At 37.0% G+C, this 12628-nt stretch overlaps 1 protein-coding gene across 1 annotated transcript in view; it reads right to left on the minus strand.

Moving 5' to 3' along the window:
* Positions 1-2832: 2832 nt before the first annotated feature.
* gorasp2 (golgi reassembly stacking protein 2) overlaps positions 2833-12628 on the minus strand; it is a 33028-nt gene continuing 23232 nt past the window's right edge. Inside the window, exons 5-10 of the mRNA XM_052028116.1 lie at positions 12336-12466; positions 11962-12088; positions 9677-9791; positions 5772-5861; positions 5159-5278; positions 2833-4621 (exon numbers count right to left, since the gene is read on the minus strand). Coding sequence (XP_051884076.1) covers positions 4293-4621; positions 5159-5278; positions 5772-5861; positions 9677-9791; positions 11962-12088; positions 12336-12466 — 912 coding nt within the window. The 3' untranslated portion in view covers positions 2833-4292. The remainder of the gene's footprint in view (positions 4622-5158; positions 5279-5771; positions 5862-9676; positions 9792-11961; positions 12089-12335; positions 12467-12628) is intronic.

Raw genomic sequence — 12628 nt, forward strand, 5'->3', positions numbered from 1 at the left:
CACACACCTCCTAAGCTGTAGGATTCTGGATCATAAATTACATGACAGAAACTCTAGTCATATTAAAGGAATGGGGCATTTTTCACAAAACGAGATTATAAAATTTAGCTAAAAAATTAGACAGCTCAGGTATCTCGCCTGGAAATCTACAGCACATTTGAAAAGAAAGAGACAGGGCAGTGTATCTTCTGACTTTTAACTGAACTCAGAATCAGCCCAGGGGAGAAATCTAGCATAACTGTCAACGTTTTGGGTCAAAACCCTGAATCAGGGTTTCTACCCAAAACATTCAATTGCTTTCCTCTCACAGATGCTGCTCAACCCACTGAGTTCCTCCAGCAGATTGTTTGTTGCTGTGATAGATAGGTTTGCTGGGAAAGACCACAGGAAACAAAGACCAAGGCAGATAAATAAAAAAGGAAATTCTGGTCAGCTAAAATCTAATTAACGGACTGAATGGCATACTTCTGTTCCTGAAAGACCTGGGCTACACATTATCGCCAGCTATATGGTTGGCTACATGCATCCAGAATCAGGAGCAACCCAGATCTTAATCCAGCCTGGCAGAAATAGGCAAGTTAAGATCAATGCCAGATTTTCACTTTAACCCACTTTATTCTCCAATAAGTTCTACGAGTGGATTAGGTTAACAACAAGCCTACATGCATTGATTTACAACCAAAATCCACTCTATACCTGCCAGTCAAGTAAGATCCAAATTAGAAATAGTCAACTTGATCGTCAGCATACATGCAGCCATCCATATTAGCTCGAAAACCAATTTCGGTAATGCCAACAATTTACTTCATCTCCAACAATATTTTGCAGGAGGCAGTCAATGAAACTCATCTGTACAGCACCTACAAAACAGAAAAATAAACCAAGGAACTCCACAAGTGGGCATAATCACATAAGAACAGAGATACAAATAAAAACATAACACAAATAATAAGGTAGATGACCAAAACCCAGTTTTTAAAAGGGGTCTCAAAAAGGGAAAGAGCTTCTGTCCCTCTGTCGACATTGGTACTAGGTTCAATGCATTACCTTAGCAGAAATCCTTTCTCAAAGAGGATTTATACCACAGGTGATAATAATCTAGGCCAAATATTTCACAGCAAAAATTACTAAAACAGAAATACTATGGTGATGTAAAGGACACTTCATGCAAGCCCAAATGAACACCACACAATTTTCAAACGCTGGAGCTGCAGGAGAAACAAATAAACAACAAATTCTTAATTGTAAAGTGTCCCTATAGGACAATGCAATTAAAGTATCTATCCTGGATTAACATTTTATACAAGATATCAACTTTATCCATATGCACTGTGCACGCTGTTAAATTTAGAGCTATAATTTAAAATTCTCAATATAAATTGTATATAAGTACATTGCCTACAAACAGCAGAACTAGTATCCTCTCTCTCTCTCTACTTTTATTAATTGTTCTTTCTCATCAGTCTTGTATTTTTGATGCAAGTACGTTCAAAAAATTTAAATTACTTTTGAGTTGTCTGCAAAAATGTTGAAAACTTTTCTCAGCTCAAGATCAATTTTCAAATAAGTTTGGTTATTACTGAACTGGCACACACTTATGCTGTACAAAGATTAGATTAAGTTAGAAACAACCCGAAACGTCGACTGTTTATTTCTCTCCATAGATGCTGCCTGACCTGCTGAGTTCCTCCAGCATTTTGTGTGTGTTGCTATAAATTCAAATTTGATATTTTCAATCTTGTTAATTCCACATCTATTTCCTTTGCACACAAGGTATTTTAAATGTCTAAAGTTAAAAATTTATGTAGACAGATGAATCGCCCGGACCATAATATTTCAGATTGTGAACTAATATGATAAATTAAGATTAAGTAGAAAAGGAATAAAGTTTTTGCAGTTCAATTTTAGACAATTCCAAATCAAGTCTCAAAAAATCAAGGCTTAGGTATTTCTCTAGCATTCAGACTCCTTTAGCTTCTTGATTATTGCCCTACATGAAAAACCCCTCAATGATTTGTTCTTTCCTCATTTTTTCTGAACTCTAATACATGATTTTTTTTATTTAAAAAAAGGTGACTTGGCTATTCAGCAGCATTTTAAATGGCATCACAATTATACACAAAATACTTCACATGATTATATTCATACTCAATGCATTTTAGAATAATGGTTATGCTCCATGTACCCACGTGCAGAAGTTGGCTTTTTATGAGTTTGAGTAGGCTCTTATTTAACACACCAAAGCAGGTTTTGCAGCACACGCCATCGCCAAAACTTGTTACTGTGTGCATTCCATTACAAATAATTGTTTGTTTTTTTAATATCTTTACAAGGTCGTCCGAGGATAACAGAAGGGTTCCATTTTTAGACTTCCTTCAGTCGATTTTGTCTACAAGTCAGAAAATATACCTAAAATCACTCGATATGGTAACAATACCTCCACAGTGTTGTAATGAATGGCATCAAAAAATACAAGACTGATGAGAAAGAACAATTACTAAAAGTGGAGAGAAAGAGTTCTGCTGTTTGTAGGAATAAGCATATGTACATGAGTCGGATTTTTAAATTTAATACTAGGGGAGCTCTTTCGTATGTAAGTCAGGCATTTGTAACCTGGCGAGAGCCTGGATATGTGGGCAGATAATAAAAGACCACACTCAGAAATTATTTCACAGGTTTCATTTTGTGACTTTAAAGATTCTTATTCTTCAATTCACATTTTAATCGAGAACTTGAATCAAGGATCCAGCTAAATGGAGCAATTTAAAAACTGAACACTAAGGCTAATTTGGAATGGGAAACTAATGAAATAAATAAATAAATACAATTGTTCCTTAAATCGGTAACTCAATTTTTATTTCATTTAACATAACTCACATTTTTATATCCACATTCTGTTCTTGACCATACTAAAAATACCTACCGTTCTACTCATATGCATAATAGCCTTAAGTTGTTCCCCCTTCTTGTCTATTATCTACTCTCTATCACCCAAAAACAGTCAAACTATTAATAACTGAACTTTACTCTGCCTCCCATGATATTAGCATAATTGAATTTAGCTCCTGGCCTTAGTTGCTGTCCAAACATCTGTTCCACAAGTCAGGGCAGATAGTAGACACCAACAAAGATCCATATTCCAAAAGTTAACTTTGTTCCATTTTCTTCCTGTGATGCAACTAGTTTAACCTCCCTTCCCTCCAAAAAAATATTCTCAATTTTCATTGTACCCACAGGTTTGTTACAGTTTAGCCAAAACAAGCAGTTTGAGATGAAGCAGAAACACTTGGCTGGAAAACCACTTAAAATCAGAGGTGGTGACAACTTCTCTTTTATTACACAGTACTACCAGTCCAGTATCTTCCTTCCACAGTATTTTCATTGAGCTTCTTGAATATTGCCCTACACAAAAAGTCCTTCAATAATTTGTTCCTGCCTCATTCTTTCAAAATTTTAATATGTGACTATTTTTAAAAAAAGTAACTCAGCAATTCAGCAGCATTTTAAATGGCATCACAACTGTGCATAAAATACTTAACATGATTACATATATATTAAGTGCTGAACCTGTTAGTACTTTTCACAAGAACTTCAACACATTTTCTTTCACGTTGTATCACTCACTTCAGAACCCGACAATGTCATAGGAATTCCAGGTTATAAACACAAAAGCAAAATTGTATTTTGGCACACTAGAGTTGACAAGATAATTTTTGTTTAAAAATAGATTTTTCATTCTATTCTGAAAAATACCAGTGCCTTTTCAGTGGAATTTATTGCTCGATCATCCCTTTCAAATGTATTCTCTGTTAAGCTTATGGTGACGCCTACTGGATTTCAGCTGCATGTATGTTTTCTCTCACATTACTTCCTTTCAATTGTCATTAAAAACAGTAGGGTGCTTTAATGATACAGCAAGTATTTACCTGTTGATCTGAAAATCAAAGGCTGGAAAATTACAGACAAGATGGTGGCTAAAGATGTAACAAGTAATTGGACAGCACAGCAGCTCTACCAGAGGACGACAGGGAGAAGAGAGGGAATTAAATCTGTACTTGATAAAATAATTTATTTTCCATTTACATCAAAAATACCACATTGCTGAACAATGTAGTAAACCATCCAATTGTATTAAAGGTTATGTATTTGCCTCAGCCTTATAATTATGTACAAAGGTTTAAAGCTCAGATATGCAATCATGCCAGTCTACTCTTTATGTTTTAATTTCAGAACAAGTTTTCTGCAGCTGAATAAATACATTAATCAGCTTCTGCTTTTGATAAGATTTGCATTTAAGACGACTCAGAAGAAGCTTGTGCGTCTGTGGAAATGGAAGATGGCTCTTCATTATTTGCATTAGGTGATGCAGTTGCCTGGATGTCAGCAGTTGTCATGGAAACAGTTGTAGTATCTAAAATGAGGGCAGGGGTCTGTTCAGTAGGCGGTGCAGAGGCAGAAACATGAAAACCACCTACTATTGGAGAGATGGCTGAAACCGTTTCAGTTAAACCAGCCTTTACTCCTGTAATCATGGGTGATTGCGATGGATACATGGCAGGCATTGTTAGAGGGGGCAGTCCAGAGAGATTTATTGGTGGCAACTGAGTGGCTGATGGATAACCTAGGAGAGAAAAAACATCACAATAAAAATGCACTGTAATTACTGTGCATTTTACTTCATCCTTAATTTGGATGAGGTTTCATGTGCACTACAGCGTTAATGCCATTGATTTTATGATATTCAGAGAATGGAATTTATTACATACATTTCTAATGGCAAAATTTAGAAGTACGAAAATAAGCTGATACAGAAAATATTTTCTACTAGCGATAGCACAGTGCTGCAGCAGGTTGGGCGTAAAGATAGAATGCAACAAACTAGAAAGATCATTTTCTGTCTTAAGAATTTCAGATTATTTGACAATGGAGGGGGGGAAGGAAGAAAACTTGAATTCCATTAAATGTCCCACTGATTAGCATAAGAACAGCATCAAAGTTTTCACATGCATGGAATGGCAAGTGACAAAAGATTTAAAATAAGACGTGGATTATTCTAATAACACTTGCCACTTAAAATTATCCAGAATTATTTAACAATAAACATAGGGTGACTTCAAGTGATTATATTGATTGGGTAAAAGGATATTTACAAACTTACCAGTGAGTGAAGGTACCACACCAATTCCTGGTAAGGTCACTGGAGCAAGGTTCTGTAGAGTGAGATCCACATTAGGTAGGTTGGGGATATTAGGCAGTCCACTTGGTAATGGCATTAGACCTGTAAATATTGAAAAATATATGCAATATACTCATGAACTCATGGGATACTGCTTAATACCAATGCTATGTCCGAAGAATGCTGAAGGCTAAAGTTTGAAAGTGGGTGCAGGAGTCCAGCTCCTGGCGGATGGGAAGGATATGGGGGAGTGGGAGCCCAGCGGGCAGGAAGGGGGATGGGGGTGTGGGGGCACGTGTGCACGACAAACATTAACTTGCAAGGCAGATGTCAAACCATCAGGATTTCCAAATGGTTGGATAGCGGATTATTGGGGTTTGTCTGAACCTCCCCCAGCCCTGTAATTCCAAGATACTGCATTCCATTTCTTGATCATCCCCATTTTTAAATCAGGCTGCATCGGCAGCCTTGCCTTCAACTGTATTATGTCCTTTTGTTTTTAAAAGTTGAAAAAGACAAATTGACATGCAGGCGAAAGAAAGGTTCCCCACAGTAATCTATCAAATTATGATTCTTATCATGATTGTAGACTTACTAGTTAGAGTAGTATCAACATTTATACTTGTTGGAACTGTGCTTGAGGATGAATTTGCAGATGAAGGTAACAACGGAACTGTTGGAACACCTTTAACAGTTTAAAAGAAATGGCAGTTTAAAAATTGAAATATTTTGAACTCAGGTTCAAACTCTCCTTAAAACCACAATGATGATAAATATACAGTGTTACTCTTGCACTGAAGTAACTCAATCTTTTCACAAAAGTAAATGCGGATGGAAAAGAGCAAAATATATCTGTGTTCTAAAACAATGTTTTTTTAAAGAAAGAATGAGCAAGAAACCATGAATAATTCCATTGAACAAAATATGTTAGAGGAAGCTTTACACTATGCAACGTATACTATGCAGTCTATTCTTTACGATAAAAACAGAAAATGCTGGAAATACTCAGCTGGTCAGGCCACATCTGTGGGAAGAGAAACAGTCAATGTTTCAGGTCAGAGACCCCCATCAGAACAGTTCTGACAAATGTTGACTCTGGTTCGCAGATGCTGCCTAACCTGCTGAGTATTTCCAGCACTTTCTGATCTTGTTTCAGATTTTCAGCACCTGCAGTTTTTAAGGATTTTCACTATCCTTTATAATGTTTATTTCAAGTGATCTGGAAGACAAAGGACAAGCCAAAATAGTGTTGCTACTTCTATTACATTGAAGTTGTCTATTTTTTTTGTATAGTACCTTTTCAAACTAAAAATTACATGCCACAACAGATCCAGAATTGTGCTTTCAACATAGTTTCATTGTAAGAGACTATTTTTAGCTCCAGAGCACGTGGACAACACTATTTTTAGCACTGTAGCATGTGGTTGAAGTTCTGTTGGTTCTGGTCATCAAGGAAGTAATATAAAGTAATAAATTGGATGCATGCAACTTTATGCTTTTTTGTTGTGTACCTTTCCCCCTCAAAAGGATAACACACCAAATAAACCTGTTGACTGCATTATGAAATAATTGCTTTGAGAAATTCTGCCTTTTTATGCTTTTACATTATTTGTAAGTATCAAGATATCCTTCTAATTCATAACCAAATGCAATTGAGAAAATCTTGAGTCTCAAATAATGAATAAAACCTCCAAATGAAGCTTTCAAACCACTCTCTTATTGGGCCAGAAAAGAGCATACAGAAATTTCACCTCAAGTGCATGAATTAGATTTATCTGATCAAACTAGGGTAAATTATAATGCAGGCAATTTTTTAAAAATCATTTTACCTTATTAGACAAATTGTTTTAGAGAAATTGCCCAAAAATTCCCAATAAAAAGCTGGCAATTCTGTGCAGAACTACTGAAATATACTTCTGTCACATCTTTGCTTCATCCTGAGAGTCCTGCCATCTGCCTGCTGCACTCATGCTAAATCAGATCAGGAAAAGGCTCAGTAACTCCAGTTATTTTTGTGGAGAATGGCCAAGGGGTGACAAGTTTTAGGCAATGTATATTTTTGTGACTTAATTGGGTTAACTTGAATTGCTTTTAAATGTATTTGTTTCAAAGTTTAATAGTTCTTGAATTTTTTTTTGGATGCTTGTGAATATCAGAGATATTTGATACATTTGCCTTTGACACCCAGTTCAACCTCTGTGGCATAACACGGTGTCAAAGCATTTCATTAGGATTTATGATTGGAAGGCCCTGCCCTATGCAGTGTCTCACCAGTGAGGTCAAAGGAGCTTTGTTTAGTATATTCTTGCTGTTAGCTCTACTCACAAGAAGTGTGGTTAGAGGGTAGGTCGACAGTGAGCACAAGCTTTTGCAATTCATGCTATTCATTAATTTCAATGAAACAGTTAAGAACTAAATGAACCACATGCATCTACAGTTAGGATCAATTCCACTAATGGAAAACATACCTGGGGGAAAAGCAAATACTACAATTCTCCCCCATAAAGATCTCTCAATAATTAATGCTCCTATTGTCTATTTTCAGAAGGCTTTTAATAAGATTTCACAAAGGAGGGCAGTAAACAAGGTTAGAGTATATGGAGTTGAGGGTAATATACTGGCATGGATTGAGAGTTGGTCAACAGAAAGTTTTGAGTAGGAATAAAAGGGCTCTCTCCAGGTGGCAGGCTGTATAGTGAGGTATTGCAAGGATCATTGTTTGGAAGCTAGCTAACTATTCACACTTGATTAATGATTTGGCTGAGGGAACCAAATGCAATATCTCTAAGTTTGCCGATGAAATTAAGTGAGAATACGAGTAGAAATGAGGGTGCAAAGAGGCTTCAAGGGAACACTTATACTTCATATAATGTCATCAATGAACTAAGAAATGTTAGGCTTGGTCCTCTCAGCCAAATTGTTGATGTAAATTGTGAATACTTGAAACCCAAGGACTTATCCCTGTAGTAACCCACTACTCACAGCCTGGCAGTCTGAGGAAGAACTGTCTATTCCTACTAAGTACTAACCAGCCTTCGATCTGAGTTTATTACCCATAACTCCATGTGCTCCAACTGTTCAGCAACCTTCTGCATGGGACCTCAAAAGCCTCTAGAAAAATCCAAGTGCACCATTTCTACTTGTTTCCCCTCATTTACTCAACTAGGTACATCCTCAAAGAGCAAGAAAAGGCTGAATTAATCTTTGGAATTCTCTACCCCAAAGGGCTGTGCAGGCTCAGTCATTGACACTTTTTCACAACAGATTGATTTCTGTGTATTAAAGACATGGATGGATACAAGATTAGGGCAGGAAAAATTCTATTTGAGGTAGAAGAGCAGCCATGGCAGGGTAGGCTCAAGAGGCTGGATGGTCTACTCCTGTGCCCATGTTGTCTTTTTTTGTTGTTCTGACAATCCAAATGCTTATATACCAGTAGAAAGCATATTTAAAGATCACTTTACAATTTTCCCCCAAATCTTTCAAGTGAAAAAGATTATTTTAAACATAATTCTTTAGAAAAGGGGTAATGACAAAGAAAGAAAAAGATCAAGATGATCAATGATCAAGATGCTCAAAAGAGATCTCAGCTGTTTCCTCAGACTATAAATAATAAGTAATCTGTTTATCTTGATCATTTGTAAGTGGATCACATCCATTGAGTTGGGAGTTGCTGAACTTGGATGCTTGGGTATATTGTTGTAGTATGCCTTTCTTCTCAAACTATTAAGTGAAGTTAAAAACACACACAGGCAAGCAGGCAGCAAGAGGGTACAGAGTAAAACAGATATGTTAGCTTGTCAATGGCGTAGTATTGCACGTAGTGACAATTATATTATTTTAGCAAAGGTATATGAATTGAATTAAATGAATCTGATTTTGACTATTATTTAATGCTGCATGAGTTACGAAATAAAGAAGCTACATACACATTGAACTTCATCTTATCAAGTGTTTGTCTGGTTTGGAGAAATTGAAATGGCACATTTGGAGAATATACAACATTGACTTCAGGGCATAACCAGATGTGCTAAAGTAAGCCCTCCTCCCACTGCTTGACTGACTAAAGATTACTCTTATCAGGCAAACAGATACAAGAAAGCAAGTTAATTCCATAAAAATAAAATAATCAGAAGTGACAGCACTCAGTTATAGAATGCATCTAAAGTAGATATGACATTTTAAAAACAAATCAAAGAATCATGATTGACAGTTTAACTCTAAATGCTTCTAACCTGTAGTTAAGTAAATCATCCTTTCACATGAAAGAATGGGAATCATGCTAAGAATATATGAATGGCTGCAAGGGAGAAGGTTGAGTAATCTAAGAGGATCTTTGCTGATTAAAGAAGTCAAAGTGATGCTCAAATTATTTTGAAGTAGGTACACACAAAACAATGACTCTTGTATTTTAGTTCGGAGGAGAGATTTTAAAATAAAGGTATCAGAAATTCTTCTTTTGTAAATGCAAGAACTCACCTAAGTGCTGTTCATACCTACCAGTATTAAGAACACTGTTAACAGGAGGAGGAGTTGTACCAAGTGATAGTCCAGATAGACCCTGCTGCAAGTTGGTGTTTGTAGCAGTTGCTGAGGAAACAGCAGATAGCTGAACCTACAAAGATAACAGTACTTATCTAACCATGAGATAAATTAACAGATATTATAAGATTACAGCAAATTATACAATATAAACTGTAAATACATGCTGCTACATTTATGACAAGAAGAAACAAATTCGAACAATTAAATCATTTAGCCCTCAAAAACAGATAAAGTACAAAAGAAACCTATCAAATTTATTAGCATAGAGTAAACTAACTTAAATATAACAAGTTTCCAGGTTAAACAACTGAATTTTATGGAATAGCAATCCTGACCACAGGAAGGAATTTTCAGCAATGCTGTGCAGAATTACTGATGTAGATTCCAATCTTAAAGGCACACTTAATACCAACACATTAATTTTAAGATAACATTGCAAAGCCAGAGAGGATAATCACAACGCCAGAAATGCAATACCAACTGAAACAGCATGTATGTCAATAAATCTCTTAAGAGTTCTATTTAATTATTCTTTAAGATATTCTGCAGGTGTTTCAATAATTATTTTTAATAATAATTTTGAATAAAAATGTTTTCACCCAAGATGTAAAGGCTTTGTGAAGGGCAGATCATGTCTCACAAGCCTGATAGTGTTCTTTGAGGAGGTGACCAGACAGATTGATGAGGGTAGTGCAGTAGATGTGGTCTGCATGGATTTTAGTAAGGCACAGTAGCGTAGCGATTAGCGCGACGCTATTACAGCACCAGTGATCGGGGTTCGATTCCCGTCACTGTCTGTAAGGAGTTTGTACGTTCTCCCATGTCTGCATGGGTTTCCTCCGGGTGCTCCGGTTTCCTCCCACATTGCAAAGACGTACAGGTAGGAGGGCCTGTTACCACGCTGTAAATAAAATTTTTTTTAAAAATTTAAAAATTTGACAAGGTTCCACGTGGTAGGCTTCTTCAGAAGGTCAGAAGGCATGGCATCCAGGGAAGCTTGGCCGTATGGATTCAGAATTGGCTTGCCTGTAGAAAGCAGAGAGGGGACCTCTACTTTTTGTGATTTTTATTAATGACTTGGATGAGAGGGTAGAAGGGTGGGTTGGCAAGTTTGCAGACGACACAAAGGTTGGTGGTGGTGTGGATAGTGGGGAGGACTGTCGAAGATTGCAAAGGGACATTGATAGGATGCAGAGCTGGGCTGAGAAGTGGCAGATGGAGTTCAATCCAGAGAAAAGTGAGGTGGTACACTTTGGAAGGACAAACTCCAAGGCAGAGTACAAAGTTAATGGCAGGATTCTGGGTAGTGTGGAGGAGCAGAGGGATCTGGGGGTCCATATCCACAGATCCCTGAAAGTTGCCTCACAGGTGGATAGGGTAGTTAAGAAAGCTTGGGGATGTTGGCTTTCATAAGTCGTGGGATCGAGTTTAAGAGCCGCGAGGTAATGATGCAGCTCTACAAAACTCTGGTTAGACCACACTTAGAGTACTGTGTCCAGTTCCGGTCGCCTCATTATAGGAAAGATGTGGAAGCGTTGGAAAGGGTGCAGAGGAGATTTACCAGGATGCTGCCTGGTTTAGAGAGTATACATTATGAGGAGAGACTAAGGCAGCTAGGGCTTTACTCTTTCGAGAGAAGTACGATGAGAGTAGACATGATAGAGGTGTACAAAATATTAAGAGGAATGGATAGAGTAGACAGCCAGTGCCTCTTCCCCAGGGCACCAATGGTCAATACTAAAAGGGCATGGCTTTAAAGTAATGGGTGGGAAGTTCAAAGGAGATATCAGAGGCATGTTTTTTACCCAGAGATTCGTTGGTGCATGGAATGCACTGCCTGGGGTGGTGGTGGAGACAGATACTTTGGTCAAATTCAAGAGATTACATGATAAGCACATGGAGGAATTTAAAATAGAGAGATATGTGGGAGGAAGGGGTTAGATAGTCTTAGGTGAGGTTTAAAGGATGGCACAACATTGTGGGCCAAAGGGCCTGTATTGTGCTGTACTGTTCTATGATTCTATGTACCTCTTCACCAACTGAAATAACCAACAGCTTCAAAATGCTTGTAAACTTATTCAACTATTTTTTTAAACATGGAAGTGTAAAAAGAAAAATAGAATTGCTAATCACATTGTTTATTAAATTCTTTAGAGTAAGCCATCAAATTTTTCAACAGTACACAAAGCAAATAAATGTCCTCTAAATGATTTAGCAAGTTAAAATAAATCAAGCATTACCTCTGTGAAGCCATCTTTTAATGGACTGACTGATGCACCTGGTCCTGGAAGACTTATTTTTTTACCCTCTGCAAATGGACGGGTTGGAATTCGATGCAAGTAGCCATATCCAATCCCACACCCTAAGCTTAAAATAATTTATTTACATTATTTACAAACTCAAGGAGGAAAATATTAAACTATGAACAAATGAACAGTTAGATCAGTCAACATTTGAAAATACAATATGCTGGGTACCTTTGGGCTACTTTCAAGATAAAGTAACTATACCAAAATATTAAATCATTTTTTCCTTCCAGATGCTAATGAATAGTATAATTGTACCAGCATTTCCAAATTGCACTGTTACTATCAACAAAGTATCTTCACCTTACCTGCCTTCTCCACCCCAGGTGGTATTAGGTGTGATAACAACTTCCCGGCAGTTATCTGTGTCTGTATTGTAGACATATAGTTTCAAAGCTTTCCCTTCATGGGTCTCTATCAGAGAGAAGAGATCTTCGGACTACGAAAATAAAATTTTCATACGTTTCAGTCATGCTATTTTCTGGGTCCATTCCATGCATGGACATGATCATAAAATCAAAGGTCTTAAATTAATGCACTGTAATATTTTCTGCACAGATCTAGCATCCAAGTTCTATGCAAGGTATCTGCAACTTAGAAC

This window comes from Pristis pectinata, chromosome 1, assembly GCF_009764475.1.
Source record: "Pristis pectinata isolate sPriPec2 chromosome 1, sPriPec2.1.pri, whole genome shotgun sequence".
Taxonomy (NCBI): Eukaryota; Metazoa; Chordata; class Chondrichthyes; order Rhinopristiformes; family Pristidae; genus Pristis; species Pristis pectinata.